Source organism: Pseudophryne corroboree, chromosome 11 (assembly GCF_028390025.1).
Source record: "Pseudophryne corroboree isolate aPseCor3 chromosome 11, aPseCor3.hap2, whole genome shotgun sequence".
NCBI lineage: Eukaryota > Metazoa > Chordata > Amphibia > Anura > Myobatrachidae > Pseudophryne > Pseudophryne corroboree.
Window position 1 is genome coordinate 336,867,601 of NC_086454.1, and position 22,714 is coordinate 336,890,314.

At 49.0% G+C, this 22,714-nt stretch overlaps 1 protein-coding gene across 3 annotated transcripts in view; it reads left to right on the plus strand.

The window, feature by feature from the left end:
- SPMIP8 (sperm microtubule inner protein 8) overlaps positions 1-22,714 on the plus strand; it is a 44,290-nt gene that overhangs the window by 6,335 nt on the left and 15,241 nt on the right. For 2 of the 3 annotated variants that reach the window (XM_063945822.1, XM_063945823.1), the window contains exon 4: positions 112-283. In XM_063945822.1, the coding sequence (XP_063801892.1) occupies positions 112-283 (172 nt within the window). Of the gene's footprint in view, positions 1-111; positions 284-1,935; positions 1,998-22,714 lie in introns of all 3 variants that reach the window. The other variant, XM_063945824.1, reaches the window with a different exon arrangement.

Sequence of the window (22,714 nt, forward strand, 5' to 3'; positions counted from 1 at the left end):
TATTTGGGGGCGCCAATTCTCTCTCTCTCTGGCACAGGGCACCAAAAAAGCTAGTTACGGCTCTGTATTCTCCACATCCTTCATTATAACTATGGTCCTCTCTGTCCTCAGGAGGCCACAGACACCGGGAGACAGATCACACAGCGGTACAGGATAGAGAAGGTGGCACCACAGCCCCCTGGCATAGCCCAGGAGGAAAGGCTGAGCCGCACCCATCCTGCCAATGACTGGCATAGATATGTTCCTTATGGAGAGTGCCGGCTGCAGGATCTACAGAGCTATGGTGAGAACCAGACGCCGTGGCTGCTCATTCATCCCTCAGCGGGGAGACAGCGCGGGCGTCATCGTCTGTATATCACAGGTCAGCTGCAGAGCATTGCTCCGCCCCATTTACCCGCAACAGGTACATAGTGATATACTCTGCAGATGATTACATTACTGACCTGCAGAGCATCTACCTTCCGACAGGTACATAGTGATATAGTCTGCAGATTATTACGTTAGTGACATGCAGAGCATTGCTCCGCCCCATCTACCCGCAACAGGTACATAGTGATATACTCTGCAGATGATAACATTACTGACCTGCAGAGCATTGCTCTGCCCCATCTACCTTCCGACAGGTACATAGTGATATAGTCTGCAGATTATTACGTTAGTGACATGCAGAGCATTGCTCTGCCCCATCTACCCCCCGACAGGTACATCGTGATATGCTCTGCAGATTATTACATTACTGACCTCTATAGTGATCTGCAGAACATTGCTCAGTCCCATCTACCCCCGACAGGTACAGTGAGATACTCTGCCGAATTTTACATTTCAGTACTGATCTGCAGAGCATTGCTCTGTCCCATCTATCCCGACAGGTATGTAGTGATATATTCTGCAGATTATTACATTACTGACCTCTCTAGTGACCTGCAGAACATTGCTCTGTCCCATATACCCCCCGACAGGTACATAGTGATATACTCTGCAGATTATTACATTACTGGACTCTCTAGTGACCTGCAGAACATTGCTCTGTCCCATCTATCCCCAGACAGGTACATAGTGATATACTCTGCAGATGATTACATTACTGACCTGCAGAACATTGCTCTGTCCCATCTACCCCCTAAAAGGGACATAGTCATATATTCTGCAGATTATTACATTACTGACCTCTCTAGTGACCTGCAGAACATTACTCTGTCCCATCTATACCCCGACAGGTACAAATTTATATACTCTGCAGATCATTACAATACTGACCTGCAGAACATTGCTCTGTCCCATCTATCCCCTAGGGAATTAGGAGCATAGGGGGTAAATCAGATCTGCTCGCTGGGCTGCGTTTTTTGCTGCCCTGCGATCAGATAGTCGCCGCCTGCAGGGAGAGGGAAAAACCTTGTGCAGGTGTGTGATCGCTACGTTAGCAGAGCTGCACAAGTCTCTGCTCAGCCCAGGACTAAGTCATCCGTTGCGACTGAATCCTCCTGATCAGGGCCGGAGCTGACGTCAGGCACCCTCCCCCAAAACACCTGAGCCCGCCTGCGTTTTTCCGAACACTCCCGGAGAACGGTTAGTTGCCACACACAAACGGCCTCTTCCTGTCAATCTCCTTGCGAACACCTGTGTGACTAGATCCTTCGCAACATCCCGTCACAGGGTGCCGACCCCCGTAGCAGCCGTCCATTGCTCAGACGCATGCGCAGTTCAGATCTGATCGCGTGCCAGCAGCAATCAGATCTGTATTACCCCTATAGTGATGTATTCTGCAGATTATTACATCACTGACCTCTGCAGAACATTGACCAGTGCATTTTGATATATAGTGCAGAGCATCTCGTACTTTTTATAATGATCTGAATCCCAAATTCTCCCGTTCTTACTGTGACTAATGCTGACATTGGGCGACATGATACATGATGTAATCTCTGTTATGTACAGCTTTAGGGTACAGCGGTTATGCCGTGCGTTTCCGGACTCCCCAAGTCACTCATCCCTGGAAGGTAAGAGAGAAACCATATATCATATAATAGGATTTTAGTACCTACCGGTAAATCCTTTTCTCCTAGTCCGTAGAGGATGCTGGGGACTCCAAAAAGACCATGGGGTATAGACGGATCCGCAGGAGCTTGGGCACACTATAAAGACTTAAACTGGGTGTGAACTGGCTCCTCCCTCTATGCCCCTCCCCCAGACCTCAGTTAGAAAACTGTGCCCAGGAGAGACGGACATTTCGAGGAAAGAATTTATAATTTAAACACAGTGAGTGTTATACCAGCTCACACCACAAATATACCGCGAGACATGGCCTTCAACAGAATACCAGCCCACGGTATGAAAAACATACAGCCATATGCTGAGAGAATATGTAACACAACCGGTGTGTCAACCCAACCAATAACAAGAAACCACATGCCAAGGCCTGAACAACGTCAGCAATAGCCTGACAGAGAAGAATCACCACAAAGCGCAATCAAAATCAATAACTGCAGACACAGTACGCACTGGGACGGGCGCCCAGCATCCTCTACGAACTAGGAGAAAAGGATTTACCGGTAGGTACTAAAATCCTATTTTCTCTTACGTCCTAGAGGATGCTGGGGACTCCAAAAGGACCATGGGGTCTATACCAAAGCATCCAATCGGGCGGGAGAGTGCGTATGACTCTGCAGCACCGACTGAGCAAACGCTAGGTCCTCATCAGCCAGGGTATCAAACTTGTAGAATTTAGCAAAAGTGTTTGACCCCGACCAAGTCGCCGCTCGGCAAAGTTGTAATGCCGAGACGCCTCGGGCAGCAGCCCAAGAAGAGCCCACCTTCCTAGTGGAATGGGTCTTAACCGAATTTGGTACCGGCAATCCAGCCGTAGAGTGAGCCTGCTGAATCGTATAACAGATCCAGCGAGCAATAGTCTGCTTCGAAACAGGAGCGCCAATCTTATTGGCTGCATATAGGACAAACAGAGCCTCTGTTTTCCTAATTCTAGCCGTCCTGGCTACATACATTTTTAAGGTACTGACTACGTCCAGGGATCTGGAATCCTCCAGGTCACTTGTAGCCACAGGCACCACAATAGGTTGATTCATATGGAACAAAGAAACCACTTTAGGCAAAAATTGCGGACGTGTCCTCAATTCAGTTCGATCCACATGAAAAATCAAGTAGGGGCACTTGTGTGACAAAGCAGCCAATTCTGACACTCGCCTTGCTGATGCTAAGGCCAACAACATGACCACCTTCCAGGTAAGAAATTTCAACTCAACCTTGTTAAGCGGTTCAAACCAGTGTGATTTTAGCAACTGCAACACCACGTTCAGGTCCCATGGTGCCACTGGAGGCACAAAAGGGGGCTGGATGTGCAGCACTCCCTTTACAAATGTCTGGACTTCTGGAAGAGAAGCCAATTCCTTCTGAAAGAAAATCGAGAGGGCCGAAATCTGTACCTTAACAGAGCCTAATTTCAGGCCCATCTCCACTCCTGTCTGTAGGAAGTGGAGAAGACGACCCAGATGAAAATCTTCCGTAGGTGCATTCTTGGTCTCACACCAAGACACATACTTTTGCCAGATACGGTGATAATGTTTTACCGTCACCTCCTTCCTAGCTTTTATTAAAGTAGGGATGACCTCTTCAGGAATCCCCTTTTTCGCTAGGATTCGGCGTTCAACCGCCATGCCGTCAAACGTAACCGCGGTAAGTCTTGAAATACACAGGGCCCCTGCTGCAACAGGTCTTCCCTCAGAGGAAGAGGCCAGGGATCTCCTGTGAGCATCTCTTGTAGATCCGAGTACCAGGCCCTTCGAGGCCAGTCTGGGACAACGAGTATCGTCTGTACTCTTCTTCGTCTTATGATCCTCAACACTTTTGTGATGAGAGGAAGAGGAGGAAACACGTAGACCGATTTGAACACCCACAGTGTTACCAGAGTGTCTACTGCTACTGCCTGAGGGTCCCGAGACCTGGCGCAATACCTCCGAAGTTTTTTGTTGAGGCGTGACGCCATCATGTCTATTTGAGGAGTTCCCCAAAGACGTGTTATGTCTGCAAAGACTTCTTGATGAAGTCCCCACTCTCCTGGATGGAGATCGTGTCTGCTTCCCAGTTGTCCACTCCCGGAATGAAGACAGCCGACAGAGCGCTAACATGATTTTCCGCCCAGCGAAGGATCCTTGTGGCTTCCGCCATCGCGACTCTGCTTCTTGTCCCGCCTTGATGGTTCACATGAGCCACTGCTGTGACATTGTCTGATTGAATCAGAACCGGTAAGTTTCGAAGAAAACTCTCCGCTTGTCGAAGGCCGTTGTAAATGACCCTGAGTTTCAACACATTGATGTGTAGACAGGACTCCTGGTCTGACCAAAGACCCTGAAAATTTTTTCCCTGTGTGACCGCTCCCCATCCTCGGAGGCTCGCGTCCGTGGTAACCAGGATCCAATCCTGAATTCCGAACCTGCGACCCTCCAGGAGGTGAGCACTTTGCAACCACCACAGGAGGGACACTCTGGTCCCTGGGGACAGAGTTATTTTCCGATGTAAGTGCAGATGGGACCCGGACCACTTGTCCAGAAGGTCCCATTGAAAAGTCCTTGCATGAAACCTTCCGAAGGGAATGGCCTCGTAGGCCGCCACCATTTTCCCCAGAACTCGAGTGCATTGGTGAACTGACACCCTTTTCGGTTTTAGCAGGTCTCTGACCATGTTCTGGATGTCTTGGGCTTTCTCTATTGGGAGGAAGACCTTCATTTGTTCCGTATCCAGTATCATACCTAGGAACGGTAGTCGAGTTGTCGGAATCAACTGTGACTTCGGTAGATTTAGAATCCAACCGTGTTGCTGGAGCACTCTCAGAGAGAGCGCCACATTGCAATTTCTCCCTTGATCTCGCTTTTATCAGGAGATCGTCCAAGTATGGGATAATTGTGACTCCATGCTTGCGCAGGAGCACCATCATTTCCGCCATTATCTTGGTGAAAATTCCGCCATTATCTTGGTGAAAATTCTCGGGGCCGTGGAGAGTCCAAACGGCAACGTCTGAAATTGGTAATGACAATCCTGTACAGCGAATCTCAGGTATTCCTGATGGGGGGCATATATGGAGACATGAAGGTACGCATCCTTTATGTCCAGAGACACCATACACTCCACCTCCTCCATGTTGGCTATTATCGCTCTGAGGGATTCCATTTTGAATTTGAATCTTTTTATGTACAGGTTTAGGGATTTCAGATTCAAAATAGGTCTGACCGAACCGTCCGGTTTCGGGACCACAAATAGGGTTGAGTAGTAACCTCTTCCCTGCTGGTGCAGGGGAACCTTGATTATCACTTGCTGTATACACAGCGTTTGAATTGCAGCTAACACTACATCCCTTTCCGATGTGGAAGCTGGTAGGGCCGATTTGGGCACCTCCTCGAATTCCAATTTGTAACCCTGGGAATCTATTTCCAACACCGAGGGATTCAGGTCCGAACTGACCCAGGCCTGACTGAAAAGTCGAAGACGTGCCCCCACCAGTGCGGACTCCCTCAGGGGAGCCCCAGCGTCATGCTGTGGGTTTTGGAGCAGCCGGGGAGGACTTTTGTTCCTGGGCACCTGCAACAGCAGGTGCTCTCTTGCCTCTGCCCTTACCTCTGGCGAGGAAAGAGGATCCCCGACCTCTTTTGGACTTGTGCGACCGAAAGGACTGCATCTGATAGGGTGTTACTTTCTTTTGCTGTTGGGGAATATATGGTAAAAAATTAGATTTACCTGCTGTAGCTGTGGAAACCAGGTCCGTCAGCCCATCCCCAAAAATACATCCCCCTTATAGGGTAGTACTTCCATATGTTTCTTGGAATCCGCATCACCCGTCCATTGGCGAGTCCATAAGGATCTTCTCGCTGAGACAGACATGGCATTGGCCCTAGAAGCTAGCAATCCAATGTCCCTTTGAGCATCCCTCATAAATAAGACTGCGTCTTTAATATGGGCTAGAGTTAGGAATATAGTATCCTTATCCATATTATCAAATTGATCTGTCAGCTCATCTGTCCAAGCTGCAATTGCGCTACACACCCATGCCGACGCAATTGTCGGTCTTAGCACAGCACCCGTATGAGAATAAATACACTTTAAGGTAGTTTCTTGCCTGCGATCTGCAGGGTCCTTAAGGGCCGCTGTGTCAGGAGACGGTAGCGCCACTTTCTTGGACAAGCGCGTCAGGGCCTTGTCCACAGTGGGGGGTGATTCCCAAATCTCCCTGTCCTGCTTAGGGAAAGGGTATGCCATATAAATTCTTTTGGGGATCTGCGGTCTCTTATCCGGAGTCTCCCAAGCTTTTCCAAAGAAATCATTTAATTCATGAGATGTGGGAAAGTTAATAATCTGTTTCTTTTCCTTAAACATTTGTACCCTTGTGTCGAGGACCAAGGGTTCATCCACAATATGCAACACATCCCTTATTGCCACAATCATACACTGAATGGTTTTAGTCACCCTAGGGTGCAATTTTACTTCGTCATAGTCGACACTGGAATCAGAATCCATGTCGGTAGTAGTGTCTTGTGTTAAGGGACGCTTTTGAGACCCCGACGGGCCCTGTGAGTCAGTCCAATTTGAGGATTGACCCCCTGATGTCCCCCCTAAATCAGCCTTATCAAGCCTTTTATGTAAAGATGCCACATGTCCATCCAATCTGGAGTCGGCACAACCGACGGGGACACACCACTCATTTCCTCCACCTCCTCCTTGGAGAAGCCTTCCGCCTCAGACATGTCGACACACACGTACCGACACCCCACACACACAGGGATTAACCTATAAGGGGACAAAACCCCAACCAGGTTCTAAGGAGAGACAGAGAAAGAGTATGCCAGCACACACCAGCGCTTAAAAACACTGGAAAAAATGTCCAGATAGCGCTTTTTTATATATAATATACCAATTCCCACTCACTGCGTCGCTAATGTGCCCCCCTCCTCTTTTTTCCAGCCTGTGAGTTCAGCAGGGGAGAGACCAGGGAGCTAGCGTTTTCCTCATGCAGCTTCTGTGGAGAAAATGGCGCTGGTTAGTGCTGAGGATCAAGCCCCGCCCACCCGACGGCGGGCTTCGGTCCCAGTGATTTTTCAATAAAATGGCGGGGGATCATAGATTTACTGCCTCTGCAGTCTAATCCAACTGTATTTGTGCCAAAATGTGAGGTTTATTGCTGCCCAGGGCACCCCCCCCCCTGCGCCCTTCAGTGCTGCTCTGTGTGTGTGTGACTGGGAGCAATGGCGCGCAGCGGTACTCATGAAGATCTGATGTCTTCTGCCGCCTAAGATGTCTTCTGCCTTCTCTATCCGGCTTCTATCTTCGGCATCTGTGAGGAGGACGGCGGCGCGGCTCCGGGACGAACCCCAGGTGAGACCTGTGTTCCGACTCCCTCTGGAGCTAATGGTGTCCAGTAACCTTAGAAGCAGTGCCCAACTTGATAAGCCAGCTCTGCTTCTCTCTCCTCGGTCCCACGATGCAGGGAGCCTGTTGCCAACAGGACTCCCTGAAAATAAAAAACCTAACAAAATTCTTTTTCCATAGAAAACTCTGGAGAGCTCTCTGCAGTGCACCCATTCTCCTCTGGGCACAAGATCTAACTGAGGTCTGGAGGAGGGGCATAGAGGGAGGAGCCAGTGCACACCCATAGTCAAAGTTCTTTTTAGGTGCCCTATCTCCTGCGGAGCCCGTCTATACCCCCTGGTCCTTACGGAGTCCCCAGCATCCTCTAGGACGTAAGAGAAAATAAGATTTTACTCACCGATAAATCTATTTCTCGTAGTCCGTAGTGGATGCTGGGGACTCCGTAAGGACCATGGGGATTAGCGGCTCCGCAGGAGACTGGGCACAACTAAAGAAAGCTTTAGGACTACCTGGTGTGCACTGGCTCCTCCCACTAAGACCCTCCTCCAGACCTCAGTTAGGATACTGTGCCCGGAAGAGCTGACACAATAAGGAAGGATTTTGAATCCCGGTTAAGACTCATACCAGCCACACCAATCACACCGTATAACTCGTGATACTATACCCAGTTAACAGTATAATAACAACTGAGCCTCTCAACAGATGGCTCAACAATAACCCTTTAGTTAGGCAATAACTATATACAAGTATTGCAGACAATCCGCACTTGGGATGGGCGCCCAGCATCCACTACGGACTACGAGAAATAGATTTACCGGTGAGTAAAATCTTATTTTCTCTAACGTCCTAAGTGGATGCTGGGGACTCCGTAAGGACCATGGGGATTATACCAAAGCTCCCAGACGGTCCTCCTCAGCTAGGGTATCAAACTTGTAGACTCTTGCAAGAGTGTTTGAACCCGACCAAGTAACAGCTCGGCAAATTTGTAAAGCCGAGACCCCTCGGGCAGCCGCCCAAGAAGAGCCCACTTTCCTCGTGGAATGGGCTTTCACAGATTTAGGGTGCGGCAGTCCAGCCGCAGAATGTGCAAGTTGAATCGTGCTACAGATCCAGCGAGCAATAGTCTGCTTAGAAGCAGGAGCACCCAGATTGTTGGGTGCATACAGGATAAATAGCGAGTCAGTTTTCCTGACTCCAGCCGTCCTGGAAACATATACTTTTCAGGGCCCTGACTACGTCCAGAAACTTGGAATCCTCCAAGTCCCAAGTAGCCGCAGGCACCACAATAGGTTGGTTCACATGAAAAACTGCTACCACCTTAGGAAGGAATTGGGAACGAGTCCTCAATTCCGCCTTATCCATATAAAATACAGATAAGGGCTTTTGCATTACAAAGCCGCCAATTCTGATACACGCCTGGCCGACGCCAAGGTCCACAGCATGACCACTTTCCACGTGAGGTATTGTAGCTCCACGGATGTAAGTGGCTCAACTCAATGCGACTTCAGGAAATCCAACACTACGTTGAGATCCCACGGTGCCACTGGAGGCACAAACGGGGGCTGACTATGCAGCACTCCCTTAACAAAAGTCTGAACTTCAGGCAGTGAAGCCAGTTCTATTTAGGAAGAAAATCGATAGAGCCGAAATCTGGACCTTAATGGAACCCAATTTTAGGCACATAGTCACCTCTGACTTGTAGGAAGTGCAGAAATCGACCTAGCTGAAATTCCTCCTTTGGGGCCTTACTGGCCTCACAGCACGCAACATATTTCCGCCATATGCGGTGATAATGGTTTGCGTTCACTTCTTTCCTAGCTTTAAATAGCGTAGGGATAACTTCCTCCGGAATGCCCTTTTCCTTCAGGATCCGGCGTTCAACCGCCATGCCGTCAAACACAGCCGCGGTACATCTTGGAACAGACAGGCCCCCTGCTGCAGCAGGTCCTGTCTGAGCGGCAGAGGCCATGGGTCCTCTGAGATCATTTCTTGGAGTTCTGGGTACCAAGCTCTTCGTGGCCACCCGGAACAATGAGTATAGTTCTTACTCCTCTCCTTCTTATTATTCTCATTACCCTGGGTATGAGAGGCAGAGAAGGGAACACATACACCGACTGGTACACCCACGGTGTTACCAGAGCGTCCACAGCTATCGCCTGAGGGTCCCTTGACCTGGCGCAATATCTTTGTAGCTTTTGTTAAGGCGGGACGCCATCCTGTCCACCCATGGCCTTTCCCAATGGTGTACAATAATTTGGAAGACTTCTGGATGAAGTCCCCACTCTCCCGGGTGGAGGTCGTGTCTGCTGAGAAAGTCTGCTTCTCAGTTGTCCACTCCGGGAATGAACACTGCTGACAGTGCTAACACATGATTTTCCGCCCATCGGAGAATCCTTGTGGCTTCTGCCATCGCCATCCTGCTTCTTGTGCCGCCCTGTCGGTTAACATGAGCGGCCGCCGTGATGTTGTCTGACTGGATCAGCACCGGCCGGTGTTGAAGCAGGGATCTAGCCTGACTTAGGGCATTGTAAATGGCCCATAGTTCCAGAACATTTATGTGTAGGGAAGTCTCCTGACTTTTCCATAGGCTTTGGAAGTTTCTTCCCTGTGTGACTGCCCCCCAGCCTTGAAGGCTGGCATCCGTGGTCACCAGGACCCAGTCCTGTATGCCGAATCTGCGACCCCCTAGAAGATGAGCACTCTGCAGTCACCACCACAGCGACACCCTGGCCCTTGGAGACAGGGTTATCCGCCGATGCATCTGAGGATGCGACCCGGACCACTTGTCCAACAGATCCCACTGGAAGATCCTTGCATGGGACCTGGCGAATGGAAATTCTTCGAAAGAAGCTACCATCTTTCCCAAGGCTCGCGTGCATTGATGCACCGACACCTGTATTTGTATTAGGAGGTCTCCGTCTAGAGACGCCAACTCCTTGGACTTCTCCTCCGGGAGAAACCCTTTTTATCCTGTTCTGTGTCCAGAACCATACCCAGGAACAGTAGACGCGTCGTAGGAACCAGCTGCGACTTTGGAATATTCAGAATCCAGCCGTGCTGTTGTAGCACTTCCCGAGATAGTGCTACTCCGACGAACAACTGCTCCCTGGACCTCGCCTTCATAAGGAGATCGTCCAAGTACGGGATAAGTACTTCGGCCATTACCTTGGTAAATACCCTCGGTGCCGGGGACAGACCAACGGCAACGTCTGGAATTGGTAATGACAACCTGTACCACAATTTTGAGGTACACCTGGTGAAGAGGGTAAATAGGGACATGCAGGTAAGCATCCTTGATGTCCAGTGATACCCTGAAATTTTCCAGGCTTGCAATAATCGCCCTGAGCGATTCCATTTTTAACTTGAACCTTCGTATATAAGTGTTCAAGGATTTCAATTTTAGAATGGGTCTCACCGAACCGTCTGGTTTCGGTACCACAACAATTTGGAATAGTAACCCCGGCCTTGTTGAAGGAGGGGTACCTTGATTTCACCTGCTGGAAGTACAGCTTGTGAATTGTCACCAGTACTACCTTTTTCTGAGGGCAGCAGGCAAGGCTGATGTGAGGCAACGGTGAGGGGGAGTCGCCTCGAACTACTACTTGCAGAACCTAGGGATCCACCTGTGGGCAAGCCCACTGGTCCCTGCAGTTCCCGAGACGCGCCCCCACCGCACCTGTCTCCACCTGTGGAGCCCCAGCGTCATGCGGTGGACTCAGAGGAAGCGAGGGAAGATATTTGATCCTGGGAACTGGCTGACTGGTGCAGCTTTTTCCTTCTTCCCTTGTCTCTGTGCAGATAGGAGGCGCCTTTGACCCGCTTGCTTTTCTGAAGCCGAAAGGACTGTACCTGAAAATACGGTGCTTTCTTAGGCTTTTGTGAGGAAACCTGTGGTAAAAAATTTTTCTTCCCAGCTGTTGCTGTGGATACGAGGTCCCAGAGACCATCCCCAAACAATTCCTCACCCTTATAAGGCAGAATCTCCATGTGCCTTTTAAAGGCAGCATCACCTGTCCACTGCCGGGTTTCTAATACCCTCCTGGCAGAATGGACATTGCATTAATTCTGGATGCCAGCCGGCAAATATCCCTCTGTGCATCCTTTATATATAAGACAACGTCTTAAATATGCTCAATGTTAGCAAAATATTATCCCTGTCTTAGCGTATTAATATTATCTGACAGGGTATCAGACCACGCTGCAGCAGCACTATTTATGCTGAAGCAATTGCAGGTTTCAGTATATAACCTGAGTGTGTAAATACAGACTTCAGGATCGCCTCCTGCTTTTTATCAGCAGGTTCCTTCAAGGTGGCCGTATCCTAAGACGGCAGTGCCACCTTTTGACATACGTGTGAGCGCCTTATCCACCCTAAGGGATATCTCCCAACGTGACCTATCCTCTGGCGGGAAAGGGTACGCCATCAGTAACTTTTTAGAAATTACCAGTTTCTTATCGGGGGAAACCACGCTTCTTTACACACTTCATTCATTCATCTGATGGGGGAACAAAACACTGGCTGCTTTTTCTCCCCAAAAATAAAACCCCTTTTATATGGTACTTGGGTTCATGTCAGAAAATGCGTAACACATTTTTCATTGCCAAAATCATGTAACGGATGTTCCTAGTGGATTGTGTATATGTCTCAACCTCGTCGACACTGGAGTCAGACTCCGTGTCGACATCTGTGTCTGCCATCTGAGGTAACGGGCGTTTTTTGAGCCCCTGATGGCCTTTGAGACGCCTGGGCAGGCGCGGGCTGAGAAGCCGGCTGTCCCACAGCTGTTACGTCATCCAGCCTTTTATGTAAGGAGTTGACACTGTCGGTTAATACCTTCCACCTATCCATCCACTCTGGTGTCGGCCCCACAGGGGGCGACATCGCATTTATCGGCCTCTGCTCCGCCTCCACGTAACCTTCCTCATCCAACATGTCGACACAGCCGTACCGACACACCGCACACACACAGGGAATGCTCTGACTGAGGACAGGACCCCACAAAGTCCTTTGGGGAGACCGAGAGAGAGTATGCCAGCACACACCAGAGCGCTATATAATGCAGGGATTACACTATAACTGAGTGATTTTTCCCCAAATAGCTGCTTGTATACATATATTGCGCCTAAATTTAGTGCCCCCCCTCTCTTTTTAATCCTTTGAGCCTGAAAACTACAGGGGAGAGCCTGGGGAGCTGTCTTCCAGCTGCACTGTGAAGAGAAAATGGCGCCAGTGTGCTGAGGGAGAAGCCCCGCCCCTTTTTCGGCGGACTTTCTCCCGCTTTTTCTGGAATACTGGCAGGGGTAATTTTACATCTATATAGCCTCTAGGACTATATATGATGTAGATTTGCCAGCCAAGGTGTCATATATTGCCCTCAGAGCGCCCCCCCCAGCGCCCTGCACCCATCAGTGACCGGAGTGTGAGGTGTACATGAGGAGCAATGGCGCACAGCTGCAGTGCTGTGCGCTACCTTGGTGAAGACCGAAGTCTTCTGCCGCCGATTTTCCGGACTCTTCATGCTTCTGGCTCTGTAAGGGGGACGGCGGCGCGGCTCCTGGAACGAACACCAAGGTCGGGTCCTGCGGTCGATCCCTCTGGAGCGAATGGTGTCCAGTAGCCTAAGAAGCCCAAACTACCACCTGTTAGGTAGGTTCGCTTCTTCTCCCCTTAGTCCCTCGCTGCAGTGAGTCTGTTGCCAGCAGATCTCACTGTAAAACAAAAAACCTAAATATACTTTCTTTCTAGGAGCTCAGGAGAGCCCCTAGTGTGCATCCAGCTCAGCCGGGCACAAGAATCTAACTGAGGTCTGGAGGAGGGTCTTAGTGGGAGGAGCCAGTGCACACCAGGTAGTCCTAAAGCTTTCTTTAGCTGTGCCCAGTCTCCTGCGGAGCCGCTAATCCCCATGGTCCTTACGGAGTCCCCAGCATCCACTTAGGACGTTAGAGAAATGTATTTTAACCGTTTAAAAAGACTGCATCCCTCAAAGGAATGCGTCACTAACTGTTGCCAGGGAATCTAACTCCCGAAGTTAGACTTACCTGGAATATCCACCGAGATTGGCTGAACGGATGCATCCCCCCAATCAGCGGTACACCATTCCAGAGAAAAACTCCAGTAACTCACGGAGTCAGCCTCAGCAATCCCCCGGCCACACTACCTGTATACATACGACAGCCTGCCACAAATTTATAGAGAGGATCCAACATAAGGAACCACCCTTCTCTCTTTAGGGTAAATCTATTTAATGACCTACCGAACACAAACACTCCCTCATGTGTCTGCAATGCAAAAAGCCCACAGCATAGAAAAATAATCATATCACTTAGCTTTCCTGTATACGATCCATTGAGACAGGGCCCCGTGTCGACCAGTCGTTGGCTTTCACCATATTCCATCCGTGGCGGAAAGAGAATAACCCTTCAGACTTCCGGAGAGGGTGTGAGTCACAGTCGACCTAGAGCTTTATCAACAGAGCGACCAGCACATGAGAAGGAATACTATTACACCAGTATTCATCAGAAACATCATATGAATATATATATTGCAATACACATATAGCCACATATCCAAAATATATATATAAAATATACATATAATTGGATTGTCCCGAGCCTTCTGGTCCCCAGTGACATTAATGTGGTCTGAACGTGTATGACCATGTACTGAAAAGCCCCAGTTGTGGATCTACCAGGAAACATTATAGTCGACAGAGAACCCCAATATTCGTCGACAGCAGGGATTAGTAACCAGGGAAAATTACCGTCTTGCGACCCCAAGGGGTCCGAGGGAAGTAACGTACAACTTTATATACACAGGTATAAGTCATATACAGCATGTCCAGTTACCCCCGGTGACAACAGTTGGTGCTGACAGGGTCACCCACATACCATTGTGTCCCCCATAAACATATACTTCTTATTTGTAGCAAGTACCCACGTGCATCGGCGATGCCGACAGTGAACCCATATGTGTTTATAACCGAACACTCACGCCTGTCGACACAAGTGTACTAAACTGGGTATTTTTGACAGGGAGCACACAAAAACTACACACAAGAATGATTGCATGCCCAATCCTAAGTCAACTAGTGTTATATACGAGTATATAACACTAAAACACAGTGCCCCCCCCCCTTGTTTGTGCAATACATACATCTTGGCGGGGACAGGGAAAAAAATGGCGCTGACCCTGTTTGTGTGAGAGCTGAGCCCCGCCCCCTCGGCGCGCTATAGCTCCTTATATCCCAGATATACAGGTCTGGCACCATATATAGTGTAAACACACTATATCATATGAAACTAATGCTGCTCAGGGCGCCCCGTACCCAAGCAAGCCCTTCAGCGTGTGGGCGCACCGGCGCGCAGCGCGCCCGCAGGCAGCAAATGGTGGGGGTAACGGCCACGGCGTCCGGGGAACGTTTGCACCTCTTCTCCCCGCTCAGTAACTGCCGCTCAGGGCGCTCCCCCCCCCCCCCAGCGCCCTCCACCCATGGAAGCCGGCGGCGCTGGAGGAAGTGGCGCGTAGTGTGCTAGAAGCCGACGGCGGGGTCCGGGACACGGAGCCCCGGCCCCTCACTACCATACAGCGCTAATAGAAATAAAAACCTGTACCTTGCTGCCCAGGGCGCTTCCCCCCCCCCCCGGCGCCCTGCACCCGTGTAAGCCGGCGGCGGGAGATCAAAGGCGCGCAGCGCGCTGTTGCTGGCGAGGGTATGAGACATGGTGCCAAGGCACCGAAAAAAACTTTCACTGCCAGCCCTTTCCAGAAAACAGTAACTTGCTGCCCAGGGCGCTCCCTCCCCAGCGCCCTGCACCCTGAGAGTGCTGTTGTGTGTGGGAACATGGAGCGCAGCGCTACCGCTGTACCTCCGTTACTGAAGTCTTCTGCAGTCTGAAGTCTTCTGTTCTTCACATACTCACCTGGCTTCTTTCTTCTGGCTTCTGTGAGGGGGGAACAAGCAGCTATGCGCACCAAGTGATCGAACCTTCTGGAGCTAATGGTGTCCAGTAGCTGAGAAGCAGAGCCTTTGAACTAAGAAGAAGTAGGTCTGCTTCTCTCCCCTCACTCCCACGCTGCAGGAAGCCTGTAGCCAGCAGGTCTACCTGAAAATAAAAAACCTAACAAAGTCTTTCAGAGAAACTCAGGAGAGCTCCCCCAGTGTGTGTCCCATCACTCCTGGGCACAAAGTCTAAGGGTGCATACACACGGTGAGATTCGGACTTATCCGATTCTCACCGTGCGACAGGGGGCCGGGTCGGCACTTAGCCAGTATCGCAAGCACATAATAACTGTGCTTGCGATGCTGGCTATGTGCGATTTCAATCCTGACTATCTCTTCTATAGAGATAGTCAGGATTGACTTGCCTGCACAGCCTATTTTTTCTTCCGATGCCGACCGCGCGGGGCCGCGCATCGGCATCGGATCGGGATCGCAAGGTGACTGTCACCTTGCGATCTGCACTATATTTTCTTCCGATTCTGACTATATAGTCAGAATCGGAAGAAAATATCTTACCGTGTGTACACACCTTTACTGAGGTCTGGGGGAGGGGCATAGAGGGAGGAGCCAGTTCACACCCAGTTTAAGTCTTTATAGTGTGCCCAAGCTCCTGCGGATCCATCTATACCCCACGTTCCTTTTGGAGTCCCCAGCATCCTCTAGGACGTAAGAGAAATCTAGATACACGTTACTCCATCCACTCTTCTGTACTACTATAACCCCGAAACATCCTGCACTATCATCATTGGGGGTAATTCCAAGTTGATCGCAGCAGGACATTTTTTAGCAGTTGGGCAAAACCATGTGCACTGCAGGGGAGGCAGATATAACATGTGCAGAGAGAGTTAGATTTGGGTGTGGTGTGTTCAATCTGCAATCTAAATTGCAGTGTAAAAATAAAGCAGCCAGTATTTACCCTGCACAGAAACAAAATAACCCACCCAAATCTTACTCTCTCTACACATGTTATATCTGCCTCCCCTGCAGTGCACATGGTTTTGCCCAATTGCTATAAAAAATCCTGCTGCGATCAACTTGGAATTACCCCCAATGTGCACTGCAGGGGAGGCAGATATAACATGTGCAGAGAGAGTTAGATTTGGGTGGGGTGTGTTCAATCTGCAATCTAATTTGCAGTGTAAAAATAAAGCAGCCAGTATTTACCCTGCACAGAAACAAAATAACCCACCCAAATCTAACTCTCTCTGCACATGTTATATCTGCCTCCCCTGCAGTGCACATGGTTTTGCCCAATTGCTAACTAAGGCCCTCATTCCGAGTTGTTCGCTCGTTATTTTTTTTCCGCACCGGAGCGATTAGTCGCTAATGCGCATGCGCAATGTTCGCACCGCGCCTGCGCCAAGTAAATTTGCTAAGAAGTTTGGTATTTTACTCACGGCTTAACGGAGAAATTTCTTCGTTCTGGTGATCGGAGTGTAATTGACAGGAAGTGGGTGTTTCTGGGCGGAAACTGGACGTTTTATGGGTGTGTGCGAAAAAACGCAACCGTTTCTGGGAAAAACGCGGGAGTGTCTGGAGAAACGGGGGAGTGTCTGGGCGAACGCTGGGTGTGTTTGTGACGTCAAACCAGGAACGAAACTGACTGAACTGATCGCAGTGTAGGAGTAAGTCTCGAGCTACTCAGAAACTGCAAAGAAATTTCTATTCGCAAATCTGCTAATCTTGCGTTCGCAATTCTGCAAAGCTTAGATACACTCCCAGAGGGTGGCGGCTTAGCGTGTGCAATGCTGCTAAAAGCAGCTAGCGAGCGAACAACTCGGAATGAGGGCCTAAGGGGGGAATTCCAAGTTGATCGCAAGCAGGATTTTTGATAGCAATTGGGCAAAACCATGTGAACTGCAGGGGAGGCAGATATAACATGTGCAGAAACAGTTAGATTTGGGTGGGTTATTTTATTTCTGCGCAGGGTAAATACTGGCTGCTTTATTTTTACACTGCAAATTAGATTGCAGATTGAACACACCACCACACCCAAATCTAACTCTCTCTGCACATGTTATATCTGCCTCCCCTGCAGTGCACATGGTTTTGCCCAATTGCTAACAAAAATCCTGCTGCGATCAACTTGGAATTACCCCCATTATCCATTCATTTCACAGGAATAACCCCCAGGGCAATACTAACCCATTCATGCCATAGATATCCCCCCCATCCGTGCTAGAGGTCTCCCAATACCAATATTACCCCCCATCCGTGTCATAGAGGTCCCCCAATACCAATATTACCCCCCATCCGTGTCATAGAGGTCCCCCAATACCAATATTACCCCCCATCCGTGTCATAGAGGTCCCCCAATACCAATATTACCCCCCATCCGTGTTATAGAGGTCCCCCAATACCAATATTACCCCCCATCCGTGTCATAGAGGTCCCCCAATACCAATATTACCCCCCATCCGTGTCATAGAGGTCCCCCAATACCAATATTACCCCCCATCCGTGTCATAGAGGTCCCCCAATACCAATATTACCCCCCATCTGTGTCATAGAGGTCCCCCAATACCAATATTACCCCCCCATCCGTGTCAGAGGTCCCCAATACCAATATTACCCCCCATCCGTTTCATAGAGGTCTCCCAATACCAATATTACCCCCCCATCCGTGTCAGAGGTCCCCAATACCAATATTACCCCCCATCCGTGTCATAGAGGTCCCCCAATACCAATATTACCCCCCATCCGTGTCATAGAGGTCTCCCAATACCAATATTACCCCCATCCGTGTCATAGAGGTCCCCCAATACCAATATTACCCCCCATCCGTGTCATAGAGGTCCCCCAATACCAATATTATCCCCCCCATCCGTGTCAGAGGTCCCCAATACCAATATTACCCCCCATCCGTGTCATAGAGGTCTCCCAATACCAATATTACCCCCCCATCCGTGTCATAGAGGTCCCCCAATACCAATATTACCCCCCATCCGTGTCACAGAGGTCTCCCAATACCAATATTACCCCCATCCGTGTCATAGAGGTCCCCCAATACCAATATTACCCCCCATCCGTGTCATAGAGGTCTCCCAATACCAATATTACCCCCCATCCGATTCAGAGGTCCCCAATACCAATATTACCCCCCATCCGTGTCATAGAGGTCTCCCAATACCAATATTACCCCCATCCGTGTAATAGAGGTCCCCCAATACCAATATTACCCCCCATCCGTGTCATAGAGGTCCCCCAATACAAATATTACCCCCCATCCGTGTCATAGAGGTCCCCAATACCAATATTATCCCCCATCCATGCCATAGAGGTCCCCACTACCAATATTACCCCCCATCCGTGTCATAGAGGTCCCCAAATACCAATATTACACCATCCATGTCATAGAGGTCCCCCAATACCAATATTACACCATCTATGTCATAGAGGTCCCCCAATACCAATATTACCCCCATCTATGTCATAGAGGTCCCCAATACCAATATTACACCATCCATGTCATAGAGGTCCCCAATACCAATATTACACCATCCATGTCATAGAGGTCCCCAATACCAATATTACACCATCCATGTCATAGAGGTCCCCAATACCAATATTACACCATCTATGTCATAGAGGTCCCCCAATACCAATATTACTCCCCATCTATGTCTAGAGGTCCCCCAATACCAAAATTACCCCCCATCCGTGTCATAGAGGTCCCCAATACCAATATTACACCATCCATGTCATAGAGGTCCCCCAATACCAATATTACACCATCCATGTCATAGAGGTCCCCAATACCAATATTACACCATCCATGTCATAGAGGTCCCCCAATACCAGTATTACACCACCCATGTCTTAGAGGTCCCCCAATACCAGTATTACACCATCCATGTCATAGAGGTCCCCCAATACCAATATTACACCATCCATGTCATAGAGGTCCCCAATACCAATATTACACCATCCATGTCATAGAGGTCCCCCAATACCAATATTACACCATCCATGTCATAGAGGTCCCCCAACATCAATATTACACCATCCATGTCACAGAGGTCCCCCAATACCAATATTACACCATCCATGTCATAGAGGTCCCCCAATACCAATATTACACCATCCATGTCATAGAGGTCCCCCAACATCAATATTACACCATCCATGTCATAGAGGTCCCCCAATACCAATATTACACCATCCATGTCATAGAGGTCCCCCAATACCAATATTACACCATCTATGTCATAGAGGTCCCCAATACCAATATTACACCATCCATGTCATAGAGGTCCCCCAATACCAGTATTACACCACCCATGTCTTAGAGGTCCCCCAATACCAGTATTACACCATCCATGTCATAGAGGTCCCCCAATACCAATATTACACCATCCATATCATAGAGGTCCCCAATACCAATATTACACCATGTCATAGAGGTCCCCCAATACCAGTATTACACCACCCATGTCTTAGAGGTCCCCCAATACCAGTATTACACCATCCATGTCATAGAGGTCCCCCAATACCAATATTACACCATCCATGTCATAGAGGTCCCCAATACCAATATTACACCATCCATGTCATAGAGGTCCCCTAATATCAATATTACACCATCCATGTCATAGAGGTCCCCAATACCAATATTACACCATCCATGTCATAGAGGTACCCCAATACCAATATTACACCATCCATGTCATAGAGGTCCCCAATACCAATATTACACCATCCATGTCACAGAGGTACCCCAATAACAATATTACACCATCCATGTCACAGAGGTCCCCCAATACCAATATTACACCATCCATGTCACAGAGGTCCCCCAATACCAATATTACACCATCCATGTCATAGAGGTCCCCCAACATCAATATTATACCATCCATGTCATAGAGGTCCCCCAATACCAATATTACACCATCCATGTCATAGAGGTCCCCCAATATCAATATTACACCATCCATGTCATAGAGGTCCACCAATACCAATATTACACCATCCATGTCATAGAGGTCCACCAATACCAATATTACACCATCCATGTCATAGAGGTACCCCAATACCAATATTACACCATCCATGTCATAGAGGTCCCCCAATACCAATATTATACCATCCATGTCATAGAGGTACCCCAATACCAATATTACACCATCCATGTCATAGAGGTCCCCAATACCAATATTACACCATCCATGTCACAGAGGTACCCCAATACCAATATTACACCATCCATGTCACAGAGGTCCCCCAATACCAATATTACACCATCCATGTCATAGAGGTCCCCAAATACCAATATTACACCATCCGTGTCATAGGGGTCCCCCAATACCAATATTACACCATCCATGTCATAGAGGTCCCCCAATACCAATATTACACCATCCATGTCATAGAGGTCCCCCAACATCAATATTACACCATCCATGTCATAGAGGTCCCCCAATACCAATATTACACCATCCATGTCATAGAGGTCCCCAAATACCAATATTACACCATCCGTGTCATAGGGGTCCCCCAATACCAATATTACACCATCTATGTCATAGAGGTCCACCAATAATAAGAATTTACTTACCGATAATTCTATTTCTCGTAGTCCGTAGTGGATGCTGGGGACTCCGTAAGGACCATGGGGAATAGCGGCTCCGCAGGAGACTGGGCACATCTAAGGAAAGCTTTAGGACTATCTGGTGTGCACTGGCTCCTCCCCCTATGACCCTCCTCCAAGCCTCAGTTAGGATACTGTGCCCGGACGAGCGTACACAATAAGGAAGGATTTTGAATCCCGGGTAAGACTCATACCAGCCACACCAATCACACTGTACAACTTGTGATCTGAACCCAGTTAACAGCATGATAACAGAGGAGCCTCTAGAAAAGATGGCTCACTACAGCAATAACCCGATTTTTTGGTAACAATAACTATGTACCAGTATTGCAGACAATCCGCACTTGGGATGGGCGCCCAGCATCCACTACGGACTACGAGAAATAGAATTATCGGTAAGTAAATTCTTATTTTCTCTAACGTCCTAAGTGGATGCTGGGGACTCCGTAAGGACCATGGGGATTATACCAAAGCTCCCAAACGGGCGGGAGAGTGCGGATGACTCTGCAGCACCAATTGAGAGAACTCCAGGTCCTCCTCAGCCAGGGTATCAATTTTGTAGAATTTTACAAACGTATTTGCTCCTGACCAAGTAGCTGCTCTGCAAAGTTGTAAAGCCGAGACCCCTCGGGCAGCCGCCCAAGATGAGCCCACCTTCCTTGTGGAGTGGGCATTTACAGATTTTTGGCTGTGGCAGGCCTGCCACAGAATGTGCAAGCTGAATTGTACTACAAATCCAACGAGCAATAGTCTGCTTAGAAGCAGGAGCACCCAGCTTGTTGGGTGCATACAGGATAAACAGCGAGTCAGATTTTCTGACTCTAGCCGTCCTGGAAACATATATTTTCAGGGCCCTGACAACGTCTAGCAACTTGGAGTCCTCCAAGTCCCTAGTAGCCGCAGGCACCACAATAGGTTGGTTCAGGTGAAACGCTGAAACCACCTTAGGGAGAAACTGAGGACGAGTCCTCAATTCCGCCCTGTCCGAATGGAAAATCAGATAAGGGCTTTTACAGGATAAAGCCGCCAATTCTGACACACGCCTGGCCCAGGCCAGGGCCAACAGCATGACCACTTTCCATGTGAGATATTTTAACTCCACAGATTTAAGTGGTTCAAACCAATGTGACTTTTGGAACCCAAAAAACTACATTGAGATCCCAAAGTGCCACTGGAGGCACAAAAGGAGGCTGTATATGCAGTACCCCTTTTACAAACGTCTGAACTTCAGGGACTGAAGCTAGTTCTTTTTGGAAGAAAATTGACAGGGCCGAAATTTGAACCTTAATGGACCCCAATTTCAGGCCCATAGACACTCCTGTTTGCAGGAAATGTAGGAATCGACCCAGTTGAATTTCCTCCGTCGGGCCTTACTGGCCTCGCACCACGCAACATATTTTCGCCAAATGCGGTGATAATGTTTTGCGGTTACATCCTTCCTGGCTTTGATCAGGATAGGGATGACTTCATCCGGAATGCCTTTTTTCCTTCAGGATCCGGCGTTCAACCGCCATGCCGTCAAACGCAGCCGCGGTAAGTCTTGGAACAGACAGGGTCCTTGTTGGAGCAGGTCCCTTCTTAGAGGTAGAGGCCACGGATCCTCCGTGAGCATCTCTTGAAGTTCCGGTTACCAAGTCCTTCTTGGCCAATCCGGAGCCACGAATATAGTGCTTACTCCTCTCCATCTTATCAATCTCAGTACCTTGGGTATGAGAGGCAGAGGAGGGAACACATACACTGACTGGTACACCCACGG